The sequence below is a fragment of the Petromyzon marinus genome, chromosome 14 (assembly GCF_048934315.1).
Source record: "Petromyzon marinus isolate PM22_M1 ecotype Great Lakes invasive population chromosome 14, UKy_Petmar_22M1.pri1.0, whole genome shotgun sequence".
In the NCBI taxonomy this organism is placed as follows: Eukaryota; Metazoa; Chordata; class Hyperoartia; order Petromyzontiformes; family Petromyzontidae; genus Petromyzon; species Petromyzon marinus.
The window spans coordinates 15,484,913-15,511,603 of NC_133680.1; the positions used below are offsets into that span (position 1 = coordinate 15,484,913).

The window sequence follows — 26,691 nt, forward strand, 5'->3', positions numbered from 1 at the left end:
CACACTACAGGTTACAAAAACACTCACTCACTCACCGCACTGCAGGTCACAACAACACTCACCCACTCACTCACCACACTACAGGTTACAACAACACTCACCCACTCACTCACCACACTACAGGTTACAACAACACTCACCCACTCACTCACCACACTTCAGGTCACAACAACACTCACCCACTCACTCACCACACTGCAGGTCACAACAACACTCACCCACTCACTCACCACACTGCAGGTTACAACACTCACCCACTCACTCGCCACATTGCAGGTCACAACAACACTCACCCACTCACTCACCACACTGCAGGTTACAACAACACTCACCCACTCACTCACCACACTGCAGGTTACAACAACACTCACCCACTCACTCACCGCACTGCAGGTCACAACAACACTCACCCACTCACTCACCACACTGCAGGTCACAACAACACTCACCCACTCACTCACCACACTGCAGGTCACAACAACACTCACCCACTCACTCACCACACTACAGGTTACAACAACACTCACCCACTCACTCACTCACCACACTACAGGTTACAACAACACTCACCCACTCACTCACCACACTACAGGTTACAACAACACTCACCCACTCACTCACCACACTACAGGTTACAACAACACTCACCCACTCACTCACCACATTGCAGGTCACAACAACACTCACCCACTCACTCACCACACTGCAAGTCACAACAACACTCACCAACTCACTCACCACACTGCAGGTTACAACAACACTCACCCACTCACCACATTGCAGGTCACAACAACACTCACCCACTCACTCACCACACTGCAGGTTACAACAACACTCACCCACTCACTCACCACACTGCAGGTTACAACAACACTCACCCACTCACTCACCACACTACAGGTTACAACAACACTCACCCACTCACCACACTACAGGTTACAACAACACTAACCCACTCACTCACCACACTGCAGGTTACAACACTCACCCACTCACTCACCACACTGCAGGTTACAACAACACTCACCCACTCACTCACCACACTACAGGTTACAACACTCACCCACTCACTCACCACACTACAGGTTACAACAACACTCACCTACTCACCACACTGCAGGTTACAACAACACTCACCCACTCACCACACTACAGGTTACAACAACACTCATCCACTCACTCTCCACACTACAGGTTACAAAAACACTCACTCACTCACCGCACTGCAGGTCACAACAACACTCACCCACTCACTCACCACACTACAGGTTACAACAACACTCACCCACTCACTCACCACACTACAGGTTACAACAACACTCACCCACTCACTCACCACACTTCAGGTCACAACAACACTCACCCACTCACTCACCACACTACAGGTCACAACAACACTCACCCACTCACCACACTGCAGGTTACAACAACACTCACCCACTCACTCACCACACTACAGGTTACAACAACACTCACCCACTCACTCACCACACTACAGGTTACAACAACACTCACCCACTCACTCACCACACTGCAGGTCACAACAACACTCACCCACTCACTCACCACACTACAGGTCACAACAACACTCACCCACTCACTCACCACACTGCAGGTCACAACAACACTCACCTACTCACTCACCACACCACAGGTTACAACAACACTCACTCACCACACTGCAGGTAATAACAACATGAGGGTATGAGGGTTACGCAATGAGGGAATTGGCGCTTGGGTGAGTGTTTTCATTAGTGGATGGGTGATTGAGTAGGTGATTGTGTGAGTGAGCGTGTGAGTAGGTGGGTGATTGGGTCCGTGAGTGAGTGGCTGAGAGTGTTAATACGTGAAAGAGTGGATGAGTGAGTGAAAGGGTGGCCGAGTGTGTTGTAACCTGCAACAGCACTTGCTCCAACAGTATGTGAAGACGCTACGGGGGATCTTTGTCTTCGTGACCTGCAGTGTGGTTCAATCTTGATGTGAAGCTTTCGTGACTGCAGGGATCCATACTCTTTGGTTCTTTTGGTAAAGTCACGTCGGTAGAAAAAAAAAACAGATCACGACGTTTCGATCGCAACAACAAGCGACCGTCTTCAGGTGCAGACTGCTGTGGACGAGGCATTATATTGCGGTCGCTTATTGTTGCGATCAAAACGTCGTGATCTATTGTTCTACCTACGTGACTTTACCGAAAGCACCAAAGAGTATGCAGTGTGGTTGTTGAACAAATATCAATAAGAGACGAAACAGTCTAAAAGACTCAGTCCTTATAATGGATTGAGGAATATCCGAGTGGAGATGATGCCCTGTGAATGTGGAGCCTCCCTCTCGCCCTGCGAGGCGCGCGCTTCTTTCTGAGTTATAATTCTCCGAGGTAATGTCCACACACCCCACCCGCAAGGTGTGCCACCCTCCCCCCAAGGTGTGGCCCCTCCCCTGCGGGACCCGGTCGGGTGAGATTCCTTCCCAATCTCCCGCCGCGCTGCGCGCGCCACTATCCCACTCGTCGCCTTGCGCAACCGCGGCTGCTGCTACCGCCTCCCTCCCTTGAGTAGTAAAGTCCGTGCCCTCAGAGCCCCTTCGCCTGGCCAGCGCGATAGCTGCTGTCTACCCAGTCTTTTCCGTGTTCTCCCCCTCCCCCGTGTCCTCCCGCTCCCCGTCTCCCCCCACCTATCCTGGTGTCTCGTCCTCCCCTCCTGGTGTCTCGTCTCACCCCATGCACGTTGCCGCCATGGGCCCCGCGCTCCTCTCGCTGCTGTCGGCGGTCGCATTCCGCGCGTTGGGCCCGGCTCTGGGTCCCGTGGCGCCTCCGCCCGCGGTACTCCGCGGGGACGCGACACGGCTGTGGCGCTGGCAGAACCTGCGCGTGTCCATGGCCCACGCGCTCATCGCGGGGCCCTCCGCCCTCGGCTGGTGAGTGATCAACTTCGGTTTGGGTCTCAAACTCAACAACGGGGTCTCACATTGACACTACCACCACCCCAGTTATCACCAGTATCACCCACAACCACCATCATCACCGCTATCACCAGCTCCACTACCACCACTACAGTCATGATCGCTATCATCAGATCCACGCCCTCCTTCATTCAACACCACCATGTCCACCATACCCACAAACACCACGACCAAAATCATCGATACCGTTCTGCCACCACGACCGCGAAAACAACCACCACAATTGCGTAATAGCGCGGGTTTATACAGCGGCTAAATTGTGCGTGTACACTTTTGATATTGCTTATCACCTTGTTTGGTGATTACTGTGTTGTGAAACGCTTTAAGGCGTTCCGAGTAAGTTTAAAGTTTAATTTGTTTTGTGTTTTTGGGTGAGAACGCCAGAGACAGGAATAGTCTCATTTGCTCGAGTGACCTGTGTTGCCATCGTGACAAAAGCAATAACGTAAAATAAAGTACAGCAATTAAAAAGAAAAGAAAATCCGTGGAGAGACAACCAGATACGAATTAGATCTAAAGCAACCGCGTTACTTAAGAAATAAAAATAGTGCAAAAACACAATTATTCTATAAATAAAAATTCCAGAAAGTGAATTTGCTTTTTTAAGATTCAGATTCAAATTAAGTTACAGGAACATCCCAATAGATTTCAAGTTATATTCTTGGTTCTTTCGGTAAAGTCACGTGACTTTCCCGAAAGAACCAAGAATATGAATCCCTGCAGGCACGAAAGCTTTAAATCAAAATAAAAGATTTAAAGTTCTTATTGCATCAGTATGCTGAAATCATATGCTGATAAGCAAGAGTGTCAGCCAGCCAGGGTTACATTGGGGCATGATACGCTGGTTGACCTGCCAACACATGACCAGATGATATTGGAGGGGGGCCTCTGGTGCACGGGGGCCGCTGGGTGGTCACGCGAGAAAGGGCCAGAGAGATCGAGGTGGGCGGGGTGAGAGGCGGAGCCAGTTCCAGCCCGGGCCGATATAACGTGGGGCTCGGGGTTCTGGATTGTTGGTGAGTGAAGATCCACGTCGGGTTGAAGAAGCCTCTAGCCACGCGGTCCGGGACCCAGCTCGTGGTCCGGTCCGGGATAGCGGGACCGTGTCTAGTTTTACCGTAGCGTGGTTAGATGGGCATTCAACACCCAAGTGTAGGTTACATTATGTTTTGTTGAGTTGATGTAATAGTGTTGCTCCCAAGACAATTTCTGCGACTCAGTTGGACTCACGACACATGTGTAGTGAGTTCAACTGAGTCGCAGACGTACTCTTGGAGGCAACACATTTATTTAACACCAACACAGGGTAACTGCCCCTTAACAGAATACCACCAGGCTAACTACACTAATTACAACGTAACTAACTACTATGGACCGGACCACAGCTCGGGTCCAGGTCCATGTGTTGGAGACTCGGTAGAATGTAGACGAAGGTTTCTTCAGGATGAACAACAACGCCGGTCCCTCTGGGGGACCCGGCTTATATTCTCTGCGGCGTGGCTGGCTCCGCCCTTGGCAACGACCACCTTCCAGAATCCTCGAGCAGGATCTGGACCCCGACCACGTGACCACCCCGAGCCCCCACCTGGGGCCCTTTTGAAGACTTAAATGGTTATGTGTCCTCTCAGGGCAACCAGAGTGCCATGGCCTTGAGCAACCTCATTCCTACGGCTGGCACTCCCACACCCTATCCTGTAGGGCCGGCACTGCACGCTAAGCGTGGTGCCATCCAGCGATATCATTCAGCACTCACTGAGCTCCTCTAGGGCCGGTACTACACCCACACCATAGTGTAGGGGTGTCCAATGTTTTTTTAGTGAGGGCCAAATACAGAAAAATAAACAAAAGGCCGGGCCACACACTAGAGGTGACATATTGACACATGAATACTGTGTGTATTTCTAACTCGCCTATAATGTGAAGAACATTGCACTCAGTGGGAGCAGTGATGCTGTCCTTTGGATCGAAGGATGGCTGACATGTCAGGAGAAAGTTTGGTGGTTGAGACACGAAGGACTTCACAGAGATGGCTATCAGTCATTCTGGTTCTCAGTCTGCTTTTTTTCTGATTTAACAGAGAAAATGTTTGTTCACATATGTATGTTGAGCCGAACAGGCTCATCATTCTTTTTGCGTGGCGTCTCATCAGAGGAAACTTGGCATTATCCAAACTCTGATAGAAGTCAGGGAGGGAGAGAAGCTGATGTTGACTCTTCAGATAATCATCACATTTCATTTCAATCAGTTCTAACTGCAGACTCTCTTCCACTTCTTCTGCATCCACCAGGAAGGGGGTCGAGAACAGCTTGATTTGTTTTTCAATGACAGAAAAATCTTGGAAACGCTGGTTGAATTCTGTCACGAGAGATACAATCACAGACACATATTTCTCCTTTTTAGCAGGTCGGCCTTTGGAAAAGCAGACTTGCTTTCAGACAGCGCAGGGAAGTGTGCAGCATTAAAGCTTCGTAGTTGTGTCTCAAACAGGCGGAGCTTTACACAGAAGGCTTTCATGTGCGCATACAGGTGTGGCACCAGCTCTTCTTTGCCTTGTAGGTTCTTGTTCAGTGTATTCAGATGATGAGTAAGATCAACTTAAAATGCCAGGTCTGCCAGCCACAGAGGGTCACTCAGTTCATGAAGAGGTCGGCCCTTCTCTTTAAAAAACTGGTCGATTTCTGATCTCAGCGAATAAAACCGCTGCAGCACAGAGCCGCGGCTGAGCCAACGCACATCAGAGTGGTAGAGTACATCCCCGTATTCAGCATCCACATCAGATAGGAAAGCTTAAAATTCTCTGTGGTACAGTCCTCTAGCTCGAATTATGTTGACAGTTTTTACAACAGTGTTCATCACATCGCCCAGCTGGACAGTCTTGGCACACAGTGCTTCTTGGTGGATTATACAGTGCATCCTAACAGCCTCACCTCCGCTCTCTTTTACCTTGGCGCACACCATCGATGCCATTCCTTTGCGCTCGTCCGTCATGGCCGGAGCTCCATCCGTTGTTACTCCACAGAGCTTGTCCCATTTAAGCCCCATCTTTTCAACTGCCTCTGACACAGCTTCAAAAATATCTCTACCCGTCGTTGTGCCTTTTAGGCTCATCATATCAAGCAGTTCCTCCATACAGCAAAAATTATCATCTACTCCCCGCAAAAAAATTAACAGCTGCGCGGTGTCTGTGGCATCTGTGCCCTCGTCGCATGCTATCGAGTAAAAATCAAAAGCACAAGCTTTGTCTCTCAGCTGAAGTTTCAAGTTAGCTGACAAGTCCTCGATTCTCCGCACCACTGTATTTCTGGATAAGCTCACGCTGTTGAAATCCTGCACTTTTTCCGGGCACATTATTTCTGTGACTTTGATGAGGCACTGCTTTATGAAATCACCTTCTGAGAACGGTTTGCCGTGCTGGGCAATTAGTTTAGTGACTTCATAGCTTGCTGTTGTGGCGTTTTCCTGTATTTTGTTAGCACGAAAAAAAATTGTTGTTGAGCTTGCAGGCTAGCCGCCATTTGCTTGACTTTCTGTGTTCGTTCGGCACCGGTGTACGATGTGTAGCTCTGATGTTTGGTCTCATAGTGCAGACGGACATTATACTCTTTCATCACAGCAACATCTTCATTGCAAATCAAACAGACACACTTTCCGTTGATTTCTTTGAAAAAATATCCATTTTCCCACCGTGTTTGAAATCTTCTACACTCACTTGCTATTTTGCGTTTCTTCGGTGCTGCCATTTCTGGTGACTCGCGGTAAAAGTTTTTCTTGGCTTAATTTTGTTTAGTGGAGAAGCACGGTTTTCCGTGGCTGGCTCCATCTAGTGTTGAAACTGAGAAGTGCAACAGAATTGAGCTCAAGTTTCTTGTGCGGGCCATATTCAATTATATTTTCAGAATTTGCTGCGGGCCAATAAAAACTGGACCGCGGGCCGCAGTTGGCCCGTGGGCCATAGATTGGACACCCCTGCGATAGTGGTACACTACACACCGTGCCTCTCTAGGGCCGGCACTACACAGTGATGTCTTGTGATGTCACTACACCCCCCCCCACCCCTCCTTGTAGCACTCAGGCATCCCGGCTGTCAACTCTCCCTTCAACAAACAAATAAAACGAGCAACCCCTTGTGTGCCTCAACAAATAAATACCCCAACCCATCTATACAATATGTACACTATAACCAAATATACAGCAACTAATGGGGAAAGGGGACAAAATTACAGAACAATAGGCAAAACAAAGGAAGAGAGAGAGAAAAACAAATCGCAGTAACACGCAAAACCTCGGGAACCCCTCCAGCACCAGCATCTCCCACCCTCACCGTGCAACAACACCCGCAAGCACAATAAAGGCCAGGTTTAGCAAATAACCAATACGGCCTGCCGAGTGCGACAACCAACTGACGGTGTGGGAGTGTGTGTATGGGGATCACGAAAACTGAAGAGTCTTTGATCGAGTCCTTGTGGCAGGGCTCCCAGGGGAGGTGGGCGTACTCTCCCTGGGGGTTTGGGGGGAATTTGAAAATGTCCCGTTGAACCCGGCTCCTCAGAAAGAGCAGCTGGCCGGGCAAACGGGTCTTCCTCTCCCGAATCTTGTGGAGACGGCACAGGTGGCGGCTTGGGGGACGTTAAACGCACGGCACCTTCGGGTATAGTGGAGGACGGTTCAGGCGGACGATGGAGGTGGTCCAGGGAGGCGTCATCGGGGCACGCGGCAGCCCGATGCGACATGTCCCGGCAGGCAGCAGTTGTAGCACACGACGAGGCCATTCCCAGGACGAGGAGAGGTCTTTCGCCGTCGAAGTTGTTCATCCCATCACACCATGCCGTCCCCTCACCAGCCTCCACCTTGGGTCGCAGGTTTGGACGGGCTCCACATCTTCGGGTATATCACACGCCTCACGAGGTGCAGTACAAGCCGCCAACCCCTTATGTCATTGCAAGAGCTGGTGCGCTTGTATGCATCTTGCAACCTTGAGAGAAGACAAATTGTCTTCGTCTGCGGCCGGCAGGACGATGTTGAGGTCCTTTGCCAACGTCAACAATCTCTCAAGGGCCAGCGAGTCGATTCCGTCATGGTCCATCTTCGGGAAGGCGGCCTTTGCTAGCGCCAATAGTGCACTACAGAAGGCGAGGGGCGTCTCGGCCCCCCCCCCTCCTCCGCGCAGCGAAGGTAAGGTGCACATTTGATGGCGGTTCGTAGATTGCCACCATTTGAGCAAAGGCTTGATGTAGCTTGGCCCTCTCCGATGGTGGGATGGTGAGCAACGCTGCCAAGGCGGCAGCGTTCTCTGCGCCTCTGTCCACCACGCCAAGTTGCTGTTAGCTAGGAACCTGCGCTTGAAGGCCACCCAGTCGCCTCTGGTGGCTGAAAATTTTTTAACAAACGGTAGTCGTCGCCTGAGATATGGAATGTCAACAGGCGAATTCGACGCAGCACCAGCATCTCCCACCCTCACCGTGTAACAACACCCGCAAGCACAATAAAGGCCAGGTTTAGCAAATAACCAATACGGCCTGCCGAGTGCGACAACCAACTGACGGTGTGGGAGTGTGTGTATGGGGATCACGAAAACCGAAGAGCCTTTGATCGAGTCCTTGTGGCCGGGCCCCCAGGGGAGGTGGGCTTACTCTCCCAGGGGGTCCCGGGGGGAATCTGAAAATGTCCCGTCCAATCCGGCTCCTCACGAAGAGCAGTTGGCTGGGCAGACGGGCCTTCCTCTCCCAACTCCAGTGGAGACACCGCAGGTGGCGGCTTGGGGGACGTTAAACGCGTGGCACCTGAGGACGGGATCACATGACTCCCCTGAGGACCAACCTTAGTGGGTACACACCTCAGCTCGCCGGACACATCTGACGCTCGCCCCCTGCGTAGTAGAGATGGGATGACTTCACGCAGCGATGAAAGGCTTGAGGTGAAAGGGATATACGAACCAATACCACCGACCCCAGTGAATTTGAATGCACTGGGGCCGAACAACCCGGATCACATCAACTGGCCCCCTCCAGGGTTTAAACAATTTGGGTGATGTACCCACCGGTACCTGTGGACAGTGCAGCCAGACTCTGCCATCTGGAGCCCACTCATGTGCGGAAAGATGGAGACCCCTCAGCTGCTCATTTGCCAATTGTCGCGAATTGGAATTTTCTCTGGAAGCCTCGCGCGCTTCAGAAAGCCTCTGATTGATTTAGCCTTGTTTGGCGTGGCTCGTAATTGGACATCAATCGGGGGGATCGTGCTCTCTTCCGTAAATTAAACAAATGGTGAGTAGCCGGTGGATACGTGAGGGGCAATTCTATAGGCAGCCAGGCCCCCGGGAACATGCAAGTCCCAGTCAAGCTGGGACTTGCTGACCTGATGGCTCAACATGAAGGTCAGAGTCCTGTGCAGCCACTCCAGCATTCCATCTGTCTGAGGGTGGTATAGTGACGTACTTTCTTTGTTCCCAACAAGTCGCACACTTCCCGCAGCAATTTAGAAGAAAATTATTTGCCCTGATCAGTCAAGAGATGCTCAGGGGCACCCTTGTCCATCACATATCCATCGATAAATGCCTCGGTGATGGCCACCGCCAAATGATTGGGAAGCGGCCAGGCCATCGGCCAGCACAAAAGATATTCGACGCCCATGAGTGAATACTTCTTACCACGAGGGGTAGTAGGAAATAGACCAAGGATATCAAGAGTGACCAGCTAATGTATGCGAAAGATCTGAATGGATTGCAACGGTGGACAACAGGGTTTAGACGGGGGCTTCCGCCACGCGCACTGCACACACCCCTTCAATAAATCAGCAACATCTTACACCATGCCAGACCAGAAAAAGTCGAGCTTAAGTGTGGCAACGTCTTATGCACACCCAGGTGTAACAATCGCTCGTGCACCGCCCAGATGACTTTACCCCGTAGGGCAGCAGGCAAGAAAATGTTGTAACGTTGCAACCCTCCATCCCAATGCATGAGCAATCCGCCTCTGAGGATGAAAGAGGCTACACCGCGTCGATCCCCAACCCCCTTCGCCTCCTTGACACGGTGTCGTAACTTTAACAGGGAAGCATCCTCAACCTGGAGGCGCCCCCACTCCACATGGTCTAAGCCAATAACGGCGTCACGTGCCACAGGACCATCGACATTCTCAGAGGTGTCAACCTTGGCTGACGCCACAAGGGGAGGGGGCAAGTCCTCGGTAGGTGCCTTACAACGCCCCGAGCCCAAAAAACACGCGCACCCGTCGCTCGTTGGTAATCGCGACAGGGCATCCGTGTTCGTGTGTCAGGTGCCTTTGCAATAGGAAACAGTAAAGGAATAGTCTTGGAGGATTTCCAACCAACATGAAAGTTGGCCAGACGGCTACTCAATACGCAGCGCATACTGTAGCGCTGCATGGTCAGAGCGCACATCAAAGCGTCTGCCATAAAGATAGGGGTGATACTGTTGCACAAACAATAGCCAAAAGTTCCCGGCATGTGACAGTACCGTTGTTCGGCCGGAGACAGCACTCTGCTGCCATATGCGACAACACTCTCGACACCATTGACAACTTGAGACAGAACAGTGCCAATTCCGGTGTTGTTAGCATCTGTATCAAAGACGAACGGCAAGGAAAAGTCGGGGTATCGGAGGGGAGGGGCGTTCACCAAGCTATCCCGGAGCATAACAAATGCGTCCTCCTCCTTATCCCCCCAATGGAACTTCTGACCCTTTGCCATCAAGGCATGGAGAGGTTTGGCGATAGTGGCAAACCCGGCGACAAAACGGCGGTAATAAGACGCAAAACCAATTAAACTTCGCACCTCCTCCACCGGCGTGGGGGTCAGCCAAGAACGTACACACACGGTTTTGTCCGGGTCTGTCACTATCTCTGATTTACTGACTATGTGGCCAAGATACCGAACAGATTTTTGGAGCAGGTGACACTTCTGGGATTTAAATTTGAGGTTTTGCCGCACACATTTTAAGAAAAACAGCAAGTAGCCATTCCAGATGTTCTTTGAACGTACGGCTAAAAACGATAACATCATCAAGATATATCAGGCATGAGTCCGACTGGAAGCCGGCTAGAACCAGTTCCATCAATTGCTGGAATGTAGCCGGCACGGAATGAAGATCCATCGGAAGCTGATTAAATTCAAGCCTTGTGGCGTACATAAGGCTGTCTTGGGCTAAGATTAATCTAGCGGCAACTGATTCATCTAGCGGCAACTGCCAAAATCCGAAAAAGAGGTCAAGAGTCGAAAAATAACATGCTCCTGCTAGAGCATCCAGGGAATCATCCATCCGAGGAAGAGGGTCCGCGTCAGCGAGATTATATCGGCGGCCAACATTTCATCAACCGCCAGTCTTCTGGCGGTTGATGAAATGGCTTCTGCTGGATGGGAGCGGCATCGCCCGTTTCGATGTGGTGACTCAAAAACGTAGTGCGGCCGATGTCAAATTTGCCCTTGCTAAACACATCGGAGAATTTACGCAAAAGCGACCTCAACTCCCCCGTATAGGACTTGGATAATTCCGAATTTTCAGAACAAAGCGTATCCATACATTTTTCATCAGAAACCTGTTGCGGCTTTGTATTCAACGCGACCCCCACACTGCCGACGGTGTTTCCCTCGCGAATTGCGGGCGATGCGTGGGCTACTATGGTGCCCTCCTGAATGACACGTATCAAACCCTGCATTCAACGGTGCATGGTCATTGGATACCAAAGTCTGGGCCCCCACCAACGTCAACCCACGAATGGCTTTGTTTGAGGGTCCTAGAAGGATTTCTCCCGCAGTTGCCTCCTGGTCTAGCAGCTTGTGCAATCGTAAGGGAACCAACATCTGCGTGCCGGGGGGAATCTTTACGGTCTTGCTCGCAAGCACTTGTACAGTAGCGTTGGCTGTACACAATCGGGTGGGAGAAGGCAAAAAGGGCATTCGATGGCCCGAAGGTAACTCAAGGCAATCCAAGCAAGTAAGCAAGGAACCGCAAGGGACGTTGATACAAGAACTGGTCCCGTCAATCTTATATCTCCAATGCACACCTCCGTTGTTACTTTCCCAATAATGCCCAATGAGCCGCCATTTGCGGCAAAGCATGGAACCCAACGGGACATAGGGTACAACATTTAGGGGGCAAAATGTAAAAAATCAACTCGTAAGTGAAAAACGTGGATTCACCAGTATCGATGAGTATTCTGATTTCAACCCCCTCTACCAATCCGATAACACTCAATAGGCCAACTCCGACCACTGAGCCGGTCGGAGCGGCCAGTCAGCCCGAGCAACATCCGAACCCTCGCGCACCGACACATGACGGGAATGAAAACCGACCGAACGTGATGAGTGAGGTGGATTTAGGGGCCGAGTGTGTGCTATGTCGCGATTCCCCTTCGGGTATAGTGGAGTGGAGAACGGATTGGGCGGAAGACGGTGGTGGTCCAGGGAGGCGTCGTCGCGGCACGCGGCAGCCCTACAACTGCAGGTCGCAGTTGTAGTACACAACAAGCACGCGCCCAGGACGAGGAGAGGTCTTTCGCCGTTGAAGTTGTTAATTCTGTCGCACCATGCAGTCCCCTCGCCAGCCTCCGCCTTGGGTCGATGCGCAGGCTTGGACGGGCTCCACATCTTTGGGTGTATCACAGGCCTCACGAGGCGCGGTACATGCCGCCAACCCCTTATGTCATTGCGACGACCATCCCAGAGACAGCTCATCGCCGTCGTGGAGAGAGCGCCGCACTTTCCGCTCGTGCCTCACGGAACTCCTCGAGTCCGTGGCGGCGATCATTGCGGAGCTCCACTGCAAAGAGCCAGCGGTGGAGGAGAGAGCACCGGAGCTGTGCGGGGTCGAGCATTCCATCGCCGTTTCCCGCCAACGGGAAATCTCCGTGGTGCAGCCCGCGCAAGCGGCTGCCATTTTGCTTGCGGAGCGGAGAGCCCGCCAAATCTGAGACTGCGTCGAATTCGCCTGTTGACATTCCATATCTCAGGCGACGACTACCGTTTGTTAAACAATTTTCAGCCACCAGAGGCGACTGGGTGGCCTTCAAGCGCAGGTTCCTAGCTAACAGCAACTTGGCGTGGTGGACAGAGGTGCTGAGAGCGCTGCCGCCTTGGCAGCGTTTCTCACCATCCCGCCGTCAGAGAGGGCCAAGCTACATCAAGCCTTTGCTCAAATGGTGGCAATCTACGAACCGCCATCAAATGTGCAGTTTACTTTCTCTGCGCGGAGGAGGGGGGAGGCCGAGATGCCCCTCGCCTTCTGTAGTGCACTATTGGCGCTAGCAAAGGCCGCCTTCCCGAAGATGGACCATGACGGAATCGACTTGCTGGTCCTTGAGAGATTGTTAACGTTGGCAAAGGACCTCAACATCGTCCTGCCGGCCGCAGATGAAGACAATGTGTCTTCTCTCAAGGTTGCAAGATGCATCCAGGTGCACCAGCTCTTGCAATGACATAAGGGGTTGGCGGCGTGTACCGCACCTCGTGAGGCGTGTTATACACCCGAAGATGTGGAGCCCGTCCAAACCTGTGACCCAAGGCGGAGGCTGGTAAGGGGACGGCATGGTGCGACGGGATGAACAACTTCGACGGCGAAAGACCTCTCCTCGTCCTGGGAGCGGCCTCGTCGTGTGCTACAACTGCTGCCTGCCGGGACATGTCGCGTCGGGCTGCCGCGTGCCCCGATGACGCCTCCCTGGACCACCGCCATCGTCCGCCTGACCGTCCTCCACTATACCCGAAGGTGCCGTGCGTTTAACGTCCCCCAAGCCGCCACCTGTGCCGTCTCCACAAGATTCGGGAGAGGAAGGCCCGTTTGCCCGGCCAGCTGCTCTTTGTGAGGAGCCGGGTTTGACAGGACATTTTCAAATTCCCCCCAAACCCCCAGGGAGAGTACGCCCACCTCCCCTGGGAGCCCTGCCACAAGGACTCGATCAAAGACTCTTCGGGTTTTCGTGATCCCCATACACACACTCCCACACCGTCAGTTGGTTGTCGCACTCGGCAGGCCGTATTGGTTATTTGCTAAACCTGGCCTTTATTGTGCTTGCGGGTGTTGTTACACGGTGAGGGTGGGAGATGCTGGTGCTGGAGGGGGTCCCGAGGTTTCACGTGTTACTGCATTTTGTTTTATTTCCTCTCTCTCTTCCCTTCTCTCTCACCTTCTCTCTCTTCCTTGGTTTTTGCCTATTGTTGTTCTAATCTCTCGTCTCCTTTCCCCATTAGTTACTATATATTCTGTATATAGTGTACATATTGTATAGATGGGTTGGGGTATTTATTTGTTGAGGCACACTAAGGGGTTGTTCGTTTTGTTTTGTTGAGGGGGAGTTGACAGCCTGGGACGGCTGAGTGCTACGAAGGGGGGGGGGGGGGTGTGATGTAGTGACATCGCGGGATGTCACTGTACAGTGCCTGCCCTAGAGAGGCATTGCGTGTGGTGTAATGACATCGCGGACACGACTATGATGTGGGTGTAGTCCCGGCCCTAGAGGGGCTCGGTGAGCGCTGATTAATAGCGTTAAATGGCACCCCGCTTGGGGTGCAGTGTCAGCCCTACAGGACAGGGTGTGGAAGTGCCGGCCGTAGGAATGAGGTTACTGAAGGCCATGGCACTGGTTGACCCGAGAGGACACGTGACCAGTTAAGTTTACTTAGGGGCCCAATTGGGGGTTGGGGTGGTCACGTAGTTAGCATCCAAAACCTTCCGGAGGATTCTGGAAGAGCGGAGCCAGCCACAGCGGAGAGAATATAAACCGGGTTCCCAGAGGGACCGGCGTTTTTGTTAATCCTTAAGAAACCTTCGTCTATGTCTACGTCCTACGTTCTTCGAGTCTCCAACACGTGGACCTGGACCCAAGCTGTGATCCCGGTCCATAGTAGCAGTTACATTGTAACTAGTGTAGTTAGCCTGGTGGTCACCACCATAGGTTGTTATTCTGTTAAGGGAAAGTTATCCCTTTTGTGTCGGAGTTAATTAATGTGTTGCCTCCAAGTATATGTCTGCGACTCAGTTTAACTCACTACACATTTAATAATGCTATTTATAGTCGGCCACTTGGTGTTGTGGGCCTTCATCGATGAGTGTATTTTATGAATTGAGTATTTTAACCTTAATCCTATTTGTTTTTCCAGCTTGATTTTCTTTCCTGAGGTGTTGACTGACCTTACCAGCTATACTCTGCCAATGAACGTGCTCCTAGCCATCTCCACAGGTAAGGGAGGGATGTTTTCACAATGGTTATGATTCATAATAATTTTTTGGGCTAGGCAAAAAAATTATGTAATCAGCCAGCCAAATTTGTGTCCCATGACCCTTCACCAGATATCACCAAATAAATGTAATTGTCAGGTACCGATTTACATAAATGATGTTTTTCCTGAAAATTTGCCAACCAGCTTCAGAACAAAATTTAATTATGAATCGTACTCCTGACTGCGTAAAGCTATAAAGATTGCACAATGTTCCGCAGCTTCATTGCGTGTGAAGTAATTTGACGTGTGGCTCTGTGCAGGCTATTTCTTGCAGGACACACTGGATATTGTTTGGAGTGGTCAGGTGAAGGCTTCATGGGAGTTTCTATTTCACCATGCGCTGGTGAGTGTCTCATGATCCTCGAGGGCAGTTTCCACTCTCCGCTCCTCCTTGTGCCCCTCCGCATTTGTCATCTTCCCTCGTTCCTGGTTATCTCATGCATTTATACTCATTGATAATTACATTAACCCTAAACCTACTTAATAATGATAAGAATTATATAGTTATTGTGGTTTTCGTGCCATTATAGTACAATGCTATCATGGAGGCACTGTTTCACGCATTCTCAAATAGTTTAAACAAAAAGGAGTGATTTCGATTTAAAGCTTTTGTGACTGCAGGGATTCATATTCTTGTATTATTTTATTATTTCCCTTCTACGTGAATTTACCGAAAGAACCAAGTATATAAAAATGGAGCGTTGTTACTATGTTTAATCCCAATTGAGTAATTTTCAACTTTGGCAAATTTAGATTGTGATCCATAATAGAGATTATTGGGGTTAGATCGCGTAAATATAAATGTAGTTAAACCCGCCACCATGTGACAGTCTATTAATAAGGTTTGTCATGTAAAGAAAACATGGTAATTCGTTACTCGTTGAGCACACTGGTGTATTGGAGAGTAAATGCACAAAATGTACAATTCGGACGATTCACCGGTATTTCAAACGAGCCCCATCAGGCGACAGGCAGAGTTATGGAGAAATCCTCCTATTTTGGTCTTAAACATAGGGATAAATGTAATGTTGTCACTTGTGAGCCAATCATGTGTGAAGACCAGAGTATGGCATTGGTTGAGAAAGCCTACGTATTAAAGTTGGATTGCGATGTCGGTACACAAATGGCCTCCTCGTTTAGAATGATGCCACAGGATCTTTAACATCCACTGTAAAGCAGATGTCACATTTCTTATGGTTAATCACTCAGTTTTCATCAGGACAGCCTGCCAAATTCCAACTGTGAACCTCTGCAATAGTGAACATACTACCACTGGGCCATGTCAATGCCCCATGCACATTTTCGATTTTAGAACATCGACCTGAAGATGGTTGACCCAGTTCCAAGAAATTGTCAGCTCAAACCATAATACTTGGTTCGATAAATCTTATACACATGTCAATTTGATTTGTTTGGCTACGTTGGGTGGTGGAGGGTCTTGAGACATATTTGGCCAGATCATTTCGTGGCCTAACCAAAAAACAACTTAATCATATAAAAGCCTGTTGCCCGGTGTACAAATAAAGAAACAGTTTCATCTCCTGGCTATTTAAACTAATATTTTCCTACAGCATGGTTTAAGCAGAAAAAACATGCACTGGTTTTGACTTTTTCAGTCTCATCAGTAGCATCTGACGTCTGAAGCAAATTCTGAAGTGGTGCATATTTCAGCAGCCTTGGCATCCTATTCAACCAATACAGAGGCAAGAATATTATGCTTCAGCTGCTTTGGCTTGATGTTAATGAGCACGTTTTCAAGCTCGTACTTGCAATCATGGATTTTGGCAGCAGAATGTGAATGAATGTTGTAACATGTGAATAGCAAATAATACGATTGAATTAATCTTGCTCAGACATCTATCTCCCTGATCAGACGTGTTTCTACACATCTGATGAATAAAGACTGTACTTCTACGCAATTTAATTGGAGTCTCTTTCCATCGTCATGAAGCAGAGGTGGAAGGCTGATTTTTAATCCTAAGAAACAGAGGCTAATGTTGAAAGTCGGCTTGGCAACAAAGCAGCAAACACACTACCACTGGGCCATGACACTTACCCCTGCAGATATCTTTTACCAGTCTGTTGAAAGTAGCATTAGTGAGACTGACCATGTAGTGAGAACATGGCTTGGTGGGTGATGGCTGTAACCACGATGCTTTCCATCAGAAAATCTCGTCATCATCGGCGTGTCTAAAACCTGCAGAGATGGTCGATTCATTTGCAGCTCAATCAAAAAATAATATCACTGCTGTTCTTGATGAACGCGCACCCATCCGAACAGGAACAAAGAGGACGGGGAAAGCGCGTGGTAAATGGATAGATTCGAAGCTTTCGTGACTGCAGGAATTACTCTTTGGTCCTTTCTGTAAAGTCACGTAGAAAATAAATAAATTAAATAATAATAAAATACGACGTTTCGATTGCAACACAAGTAACCATCATAACGTAAGAATGAATGAGAAAACAAACATAGTAAACTTAGAAATATAATGCAATACAACACAGAGTCGACCAACAAAACAGTCAACACCCTACCTGGTTGATTACGTTCTTACTCTTTGGTTCGTGACTTTACCCAATAGAACCAAAGAGTATGGATCCTAGCAGTCACGAAAGCTTTAAATCTAGAATTGATTACGTTCTTCCAAAGATTGCTCAATTTGAGAGAGACAAAACACAGACATGGAGACATAGACAGACACATGCAGAGAGACACAGAGAGAGACAGACACCAAGACAAAACAGAAAGACAACGCCTCTGTGTCGAGGCCTTAAATAGAGAGAGGTGGGAGGGGTTGGGGCAGAGAGAGGGGGGGGGTGGGATTATGGCAGAGAACAAAGAAAGCGCTGTGTGGAATTCTGGACCATAGTGGCCGGAGAAGAGACAATGGACCCACAAACAAACAAGCACGGCAATATTCAGAGCAAGAAAATTGGAAGTTTGAGAAAACAAATTTAGTAAAATTAGGAAGCGTAATGCAATGCAACACAGAGAGTCGGTTAACACACAGTTAACGCATAGCCTGGTTGATTACGTTCTTCAAAAGATTGGTAAATTAGAAGTTGAGTTACTCTTTGGTTCTTTCGGTAAAGTCACGTATAAATAAATTAAATAATAATACATTTCGATTGCAACACAAGCAACAATCATCAGGTACAAATGAATGAGGAAACAAAATAGTAAACTTGGAAATATAATGCAGTACAACAGAGTCGACCAACAAAACAGTCAACACCCTACCTGGTTGATTACGTTCATCCAAAGATTGCTAAATTTGAGAGACAAAACATAGACACGGAGACACACAGACAGACACACAAGCAGAGAGAGACTCACACAGACAAACATAACACTTGCTAATTTGACTAAATTTGCTTTCTGCCGTGCTTGTGTATGGGTCCATTCTCTCCTCTGGCCGCTTTGGGCAGTAATTCCACACAACGCTCCGTGCTTGTTTGTTTAAAAGTCCAGTGTCCAGCTCGTCCGCCCCCCTATGGGCAGGAATTCCACACAATTCCCCCTCTGCCCCCGCCCCCCTCTCTCTATTTAAGGCCTCGACACAGAAACGTTGTCTTTCTGTGTGCCTATGTGTGTGTCTCTCTCTGTTTGTCTCTGTGTGAGTGTGAGTCTCTCTCTCAAATTTAGCAATCTTTGGAAGAACGTAATCAACCAGGTGGGGTGTTGCCTGTTTTGTTGGCCGACTCTCTGTGTTGTATTGCATTGTATTTCCAAGTTTACTATGTTTGTTTTCTCATTTATTTATACCTGATGATGGTTGCGTGTGTTGCAATCGAAACGTCGTATTCTATTATTTAATTTATTTCTACGTGATTTTCCTGAAAGAACCAAAGAGTAATTCCTGCAGCCACGAAAGCTTCAATTCTAATTTGAACCACCTCTACGGGGAGGGTTTCCTCACAACTTACGCTCAACTTCTAATTTAGCAATCTTTGGGAGAACGTAATCAACCAGGATATGCGTTAACTGTGTGTTAACCGACTCTCTGTGTTACATTGCATTACACTTCCTAATTTGACTAAATTTGCTTTCTCAAACTTCCAATTTTCTTGCTCTAAAAATTGCCGTGCTGGTTTGTTTATGGGTCCATTGTCTGTACTCCGGGCACTATGGTCCGGAATTCCACACAGCTCTTTCGTTGTTCTCTGCCCCCCCCCCCCCCTCTCTGCTCCAACCCCTCCCCCCCCTCTCTCTATTTAAGGCCTCGACACAGAGGCGTTGTCTTTCTGTTTTGTCTTAGTGTCTCTCTCTGTGTCTCTCTCTGCATGTGTGTCTATGTGTCTCAATGTCTGTGTTTTCTCTCTCTCTCTCAAATTTTGCAATCTTTGGAAGAACGTAATCAACCAGGTGGGGTGTTGACTGTTGTGTTAGCCGACTCTGTGTGGTATTGCATTATATTTCCAAGTTTACTATGTTTGTTTTCTCATTCATTTATACCTGATGATGGTTGCTTGTGTTGCAATCGAAACGTCGTATCCTATTATTTAATTTTATTTTCTACGTGACTTTACCGAAAGAACCAAAGGGTAAATGGCTGTTACCGGAGGCGATTGCAGTGAAGTGGACGCAGAGGCTATAGCATCTCTGAAAGAAAACTGGTTTCAAGACTGTCCGCCTCGCTTATAGAGTTGCCTGCAGATCTGTCAGCTGACTCGTTATTGAGTCTCGCAGATCGTTCAGTGCTCTGTGCATCAATGGGGGTCGGCTCACGATCCCTGTGCTCTGTGGCGCATCGTGAAGGGTCTGCTGCACTCCAACGACCCATCAACTTGTCAACCCGGTCTGTAAACAGTACTTGTGACGTTATTCACCAATAAAATAGTCATGACCAAGATGGCAGTTTCAAGCTGGAAGGCAATGGATTCTCCCGATTTTCCATCTGAGTTTGATCAACCTGGAACCAATGAAAAACTCGAGACCCTGGCACCAACCTCGGTGGCAGAGGTGTCAATGTTCATTGGACAGCTGCCAATTAACATCGCAACTCGAATGCATCTATACATCGATTTTCAAATCATACACGGACGTGCTTGAACCGCTCATTGTCCACCTGGCAAAATCCTTCATTCAGTGAAGGCTGTTTTTCAGACCAGTTCAAAATGGCGCAGGTGACAGCACTCCTGAAAAAAGCTGGCTTGAGTCAGTGACTCGGCAAACTATCACCTGATCTCAAACCTGAGTACGATTTAAAAGGTCATAGGGAACCATTGTTTGAGGCGGTTACTTCCCTACATCACTGAAATGGGCAGATTCCACCTGTTACAGTCTGCATACTGGAAGCTCCACAGCACTGAGATGGCTCTACTAAAGATCACTGATGACCTCTACAAGCTCACGGATGACTGGTGCACCACAGCATTGGTTGGCTTCAATCTCTGTTGTTGTGGAGTAACTCATGCAGCCAGCTATGGCTCTAGGATTTGGTGTTACATGTTATTTATGTAGTTTATTGTAAAAATTCGGTCACAGTCCCTGTGCTCACTGTTACATTGCAATTATGGCTTTATTTTTTGGTGATTTCGAAAAGTTTTTTTGGTTTGGACATGTTTGTTTTGTTGTAGTACGGAGTTAGACTGATGGCCTTAATCTAAGTTTTCTTGTGGTTGTTGTTTGACTTGCATCCCACTGGGATTTTTAGCACACAGCGTTGGTGTACGGTGCTTTTTTCAGGAATATTTTGCTGTTTTTTCATGGTTTTTCTGTTTGCACAGTCACATAGTCACTTTAAGATGTTTTTTTCGTTTGTTGTGGTTGCACCCGATTCAAGAGCCGAATGGCTCACAGGGCTATACCAAAATAAATTAACTGAAACTGAAACTCTCAGCTGCCTTCGACACCATCGACCAAGAGATACTCATCGAGCATCTTAGGTCAAGGTTCAATGTATTGGGTATGGCACTGGGGTTGATTGAGTCATACCTGCATGGTCAATCACAGTTCGTCAAGCTGGATGACAGTCATCACCTATGCTGTGCCTATTTGGCGTACCATGTGTTTGTTGGTGTAGTTGTGTTCGAGTGATTGAAGCTGCGTGTATTGATGCACTTCTTGTGATGATTGCGGTTTGAGTGGTGTATGGTTGTGGTTCTTTGAGCATTTGTTGTGGTGTATGGTTGTGGTTTGAGCGGTTGTGGGGAATGGTTGTGGTTAATATTAACATTATTCCTAACAAAGTAATACGCCTATAACATTAACAACATTGCATTATACTTTATCAAAATTTCTATTATGGTTAACATAATTTTTACGATATAATAAACTATGAAGACAATGAAAACGATTTATTAAACTATGAAGACAACATTGCTGTGCTTGCCTCTGCCACGTGCGCTCGTTTCTCATGTGGCTCCTGCCGCCGCTCGATCCGCATCGTAAACAAGTGTCCATCCTTTCAGACGCTGAGTTCATTCTTCTTCTGCTGCTGGAAATTGGTGCCAAAATCCCCGTTGTAGCTGATTTGGCTGGTTGGAATGGCAGTGACGTCACCCATAGCAACGGCTCTCGCACAGTTCCGCGTCTGCGGAATGGCTGCGTACTCGAGCCCCGAATGCAGAGTCGCCTTGCGTCGCACAGGGACAGCTGCCACTGGGGGTGCCCTCCGAACGATTGAGATGTGATGCAAAGTCGCTTTCAGTTGCCGAGCCACTTCATCCACGCCATGTAAATGCAAAGATGGTGATTATTATTACATATCCTTGGCCAGTCCTTGCAATATATCACCTGTGCTGTTGTGCTCCTACAGGTGTTGTCGTGTTTCGGGTACTCGCTGCTGACCCGACAGTACGTCGCTGGGACCACAGTGGCCCTGCTTGTAGAAGTGAACAGCGTGTTTCTGCACGCGCGTCTGCTCATGAAGCTGGCAGGAGCCAACGCAGGCTGCAGTCGGGCCTATCGACTCAACCGATACCTTAACGCATTCACATATGTAATTTTTCGTCTCGGTGCACAGGCCTACCTAACTGCCTATGTTATTGTACAATGGCAGCTCTTGATGCATCCACTTTTCTTCTGTATAGTATTGAACCTCATGAATATTATCATGCTCATCTACTTCTATCGATTGCTGCTCACAGATTTTTGTCCCAGGTTAAAACAATGCAATAACAATAAATTTGTTTCAGATTGAGCTTTTCCTGAATGAAGCAATGGTTTGGTTGAGTGGTTAACAGACATGTCCAGTTTGTCAGGTTAATTCCCATGTGGGTTTTCATTTTTTGTATGCTCTTGATGTTTGCGAATTTGTAGTTATATTTTTAACACCTTAAAAGTAATTAAATATTTTTTTGTAAGACAAAATATTTTATCTTAACACAATACATGTCAATACGTGACTGAGTGAGCAGAAGGGCGACAGCACAGTCTTTAATGCTCGTGCCTCACAGCAAGAAGATCCTGAGCTGGATTTGTATGTATGTCCTCCCCCTATACTGAGTGGATTTTCTCCGGATTCTCAATTTTTCCATCCTTAGCGAAAAGACATTCAATGCAACTACAATTGGCCAAACATACCAACTGACAAATAACCTGCAAATTACTCAAATGGGATTACGCACAGCAGCGACATTGCTCCCGACTGCAGAACACTGGGAGGACCCTCCTGACAAAGAGTTGAGACGCCCTCAGGCTTTCCTGGGAAGACAAGCGAATAATAAAACAGTCATACAAATAATAAGTATCTTATTACAGCGCAGTTTTCAATTGGTCACAGAATGTCAGTTTAGCATGAAGAATCACGAGGGTTGGTTATAGTTTATTTTGCACTAGCTTTAACTACCCGGCTTCGCCCGAGACTTGGATTCTTGTCTTGGATTAATACACGGCCTACGCGGAGGGTGGGGGGGGATGTGTGACGTCACCAGGCACACTCCGTTACGATGCCGCATGCGGGTGACATCACAGATGTGACGTCACTGCTCACTTGCCGTGCAAAATGTACCCATTATTGCGCCCCTCCCCCCCCCAAAATACAAAAGTTTTTATACTTTTGCATTGTGTACAGTCTGGAAGCTACCCACATGCCAAATTTCAAGTTTGTTGCATATCGGAAAGTATGCTAAACTTTTTGAACAGACATTCACAAATTTCCCTTTTATACATATAGATTAACTGAGAACGAAGGAACCTCAAGTTTTATGGTGTAATGGTGAGAACACTTGATTAGCAACGGGTGGGTGAATGAATGAGCGGGTGGGAGTGAGAGGGTCGGTGAGCGGGAGGGTGAGTGCGAAAGTGGCTGGATGCGCAGTTAAGAGTATTTTAACACGTAGGTTTTCGCGACCAATATCCATAAGAGGGTTTTTTTGGGTTAGAACGCGTGAATATAAATGGTAAATCCTCCACCACCCGACAGCCAAATGGTCAGGTTTGTCATGTAAACAAAACGTGCCAATTCGTTACTCTTATTAATGTGTTTTTTCCGCGTGTCTCCATGGCCGTATCTCCGTGTCTCTTCCCCATTTATGTGTCCACGCATCCGTGACTCAAAGCGTCTATATCCACATTTTTCTCCCGTGTACTTGTCTGCGTGTCTCGGATCTTGCTCCATGCCTCCATGTTGTCTCTCCGTGTCTTTCTGTCCCCGCTTCTCCCGTGTATCCTGTCTCCCCATTTCTCTTTTCCTGCTACTTACACATGCAGCCCCCGTGGGGGTTCCCTTCTGGCGCGCCCGCTGCTATGTCAGCGAGCGCCTGAGCGGCCTTGGCGAGATTTGGGAAGGGGGCAGGGCTCGGCTGGTGGCCTGTCGGCTGCGCTTCATAATCCCGCGCGACCCCCACCTCGCTGGTATCAAAGTACCACCCGGACATTCTCACAGTCGAGCCGAGCTCGGTGTTTCAGTGCCTTCCCCTGTTGACGACACGGTCTTAACTTCGCCCTGCGAGTTACACGACACGGTCACGGGCTGGCGCTTTACGCCACAGCCTCTTAACCCAGACCCCCCCCCCCCCCCCCGAGTACCCTAGGGCACACAAGCGCTCACCCACACTCAAACACGTACAAGCACCGCAGCTGACAGAACCTTAAGCTATTAACTACAACAGCCGCCGTCCGCCACGAAGTTATGGTCGACGTCACCACGGCGCTTGTGCCAGGTTAGGTGCACTTTGAGGTCATGTGAAGTGTCGAAAGCTCGTTGGCAGAAGGGCACGGGACAGACCCAGGTTGTCATGGATTGACAGATGACTGTTAGAGACACCAGCTGTGCTTCCCACTAGCCCAACTCGGCACAGTAGGCGACTGCCTACAACTGCCTTCACGAGCCTCCTCCATATAGGTCGATCTTGACCCCACTGATACCGGTCATCGGAAAGTCCACTCAGCTCCCACTCCCTCCTGTACCACATCAGCTCCATCTCAGTTTTTGACTGGGCCGTGCCCATTTAGCCCCCTCTATCCGGCCAAACAGAAGCTGTTTGGGCATGCGGGCGATGTGACGGTGAGTACAGTACTTGGCTACGCCCGAATAAACTCACACGCCCTATTCTTTGCCTGCCGAAGGAGCTCACCGATGACACTACAGGTTTACCTCCCTTTATGCGTAGCATGAACCGCATTCACCCAAAGGACGATGCATCGAACGAGGAGCCGGCTGCCTGTCGAGTAGCGCACACAAGCACCACACACGTGCATTGCTGCATGTAAAGTGAATTAAAACCGCACAAAGGAAACTTTTGCGTCAGAATAGGTTTGCCGCATTTGCACGAAATCACACTGCAACCGCACAGACCGAGTGAAACTACTCTACAAACATTTGAAAGGATCTGTGATCTCGTTTGGTTAAACCTAGGATGGATCGTAGGCAGGCCAACCTGAATTTTTGAAACCGGCACGGTACCGATTAACAAAGATAGCCTTAACAGACTTGGGGCAAGTGCTGTTAGCGAGTAGCACTTATGAAGGCCGGCATGGCAACACGAGGGGGGTGGGTGACAAGTACCACGCCCAGTCGTCTGTCTCCCGAGTGGCGATGTTTACATATCGCACCAGATACTAATTTCAGGCCGAGTGGTAGGCGAGACCCAGGACCCATTGAGATAATCGCCATTGGTGTTGTCTGTGAACAAGAATTGCAGCACAAGAGTGTGAACCGCTGTACTACCGCTCTCCACTTACCGATTAAGACGCACATCAGATATGTACCGAAACAGACCAACTCAAAATCGACCAATACCAATATCCACCATTCGCCACGAAGTAACGGTGACGTCACCAAGCCGCCTGTGCCAGGCCAGGTGCAATTTGAGGCCACGTGAAGTATCGATGGCTCTCTGACAGGTATTAGGACAGAACCAGGCGCCATGGGTTGACTGACTGCAATGTCAGTGGGTGATCTAAATTGGAATTGGCTAAACCCGCCGGCTGTGGCCACGAATTTTGCAGATGAATTTAACCTATTTCAATAAAAAATGTCCCCACAAGACCCAACCTAAAACATCCGGGACAGTCATCTCTGCTTGACGTCCTATTGACAAATGCCGGTCACAATTTCGCACTGACTGGTGTTATGGGTAATAACCTTAATGATCACTCCATATTTGGGGTGAGATCATCAGCCAGACCCAAAGCCCCCCCTAAATTGGTTGAGAAGCACTCCATGAGACACTTCAGCATTCAGGCATTTACTAATGATGTGCTTCACTCGGATATTGACAAGGTCTGTGATATCCCCAACCTGACTACGGCTTGGGAGACCTTCAGGTACACGTTTCTCAAAATTCTTAACAAACATGCTTCGTTGGTTAGATTTAAAACTAAAGGCAACGGGCCACCATGGTTTGATCCTTTGATTACTAAGCTCAGGAAATACTAGGGACGAGGCTTGGGCATGTGCTCAGAAACGTCATTTGGTCAATGGCTAGAATACAGGATTTTAAGGAATAGATGCGTCAAAAAAATACGGCATGCAAAAAATGCTTACTTTTCCTCCACTCTTCTGGAATCACATGGAAATGCCAGGATCTTCTGGAAAACAATAAAATGTATCGAAAAAGCATCCAAAAAAGATCATCTGCCCATTGAGCTTAACCGAAATGGGGAATATTTTTCAGAGCCCCAAAAAATAGTTGACATTTTTTTACCTTATTCTTAGCTCTTTCGGTAAAGTCACTTTGAAGGGAAACAATAAAATAATAAAATATATATAAAACAATAAAAATTCTCACGACGTTTCGACCATAACACAAACGGTCATCATCAGGTGTGAAAAAGCAACAGCAAGAAACATTTGAAAGAAGTGGTGGTTTGCATTTATTTATTTATAAACGCTGTATTTATTTATTTTTAAAAAACGTTAGCACCACGTGACTTTACCGAAAGAGCTAAGAATATGAATTACTGCAGTCACGAAAGCTTTAAACCAAAATTTTTACCCTCATTTTTCTGAAGCTGGTGACCTTTTTGATAATGTATTGCGAGTCACCCCTGGCAATGCAAATTCCTACACCCCTGTCCAAACATTAAACGAATTTAGTTTCCAGCCAATCCAC

At 48.4% G+C, this 26,691-nt stretch overlaps 1 protein-coding gene across 1 annotated transcript; it reads left to right on the plus strand.

Moving 5' to 3' along the window:
- Positions 1-2,489: 2,489 nt before the first annotated feature.
- Positions 2,490-22,339, plus strand: TLCD1 (TLC domain containing 1). Its single transcript, XM_032953973.2, has 4 exons — positions 2,490-2,913; positions 15,070-15,149; positions 15,450-15,532; positions 21,951-22,339. The coding sequence occupies exons 1-4, from the start codon at positions 2,717-2,719 to the stop codon at positions 22,332-22,334; spliced, it is 744 nt and encodes a 247-aa protein (XP_032809864.1). The 5' UTR covers positions 2,490-2,716; the 3' UTR covers positions 22,335-22,339.
- Positions 22,340-26,691: the final 4,352 nt, after the last annotated feature.

Coding starts and splice junctions, on each gene's coding strand:
- TLCD1 (XM_032953973.2), top strand. CDS start 2,717: ATGCACGTTGCCGCCATGGGCCCCGCGCTCCTCTCGCTGCTGTCGGCG. Junction 15,150..15,449: donor GCTCCTAGCCATCTCCACAG/GTAAGGGAGGGA, acceptor GGCTCTGTGCAG/GCTATTTCTTGCAGGACACA. Junction 15,533..21,950: donor TTCTATTTCACCATGCGCTG/GTGAGTGTCTCA, acceptor GTGCTCCTACAG/GTGTTGTCGTGTTTCGGGTA.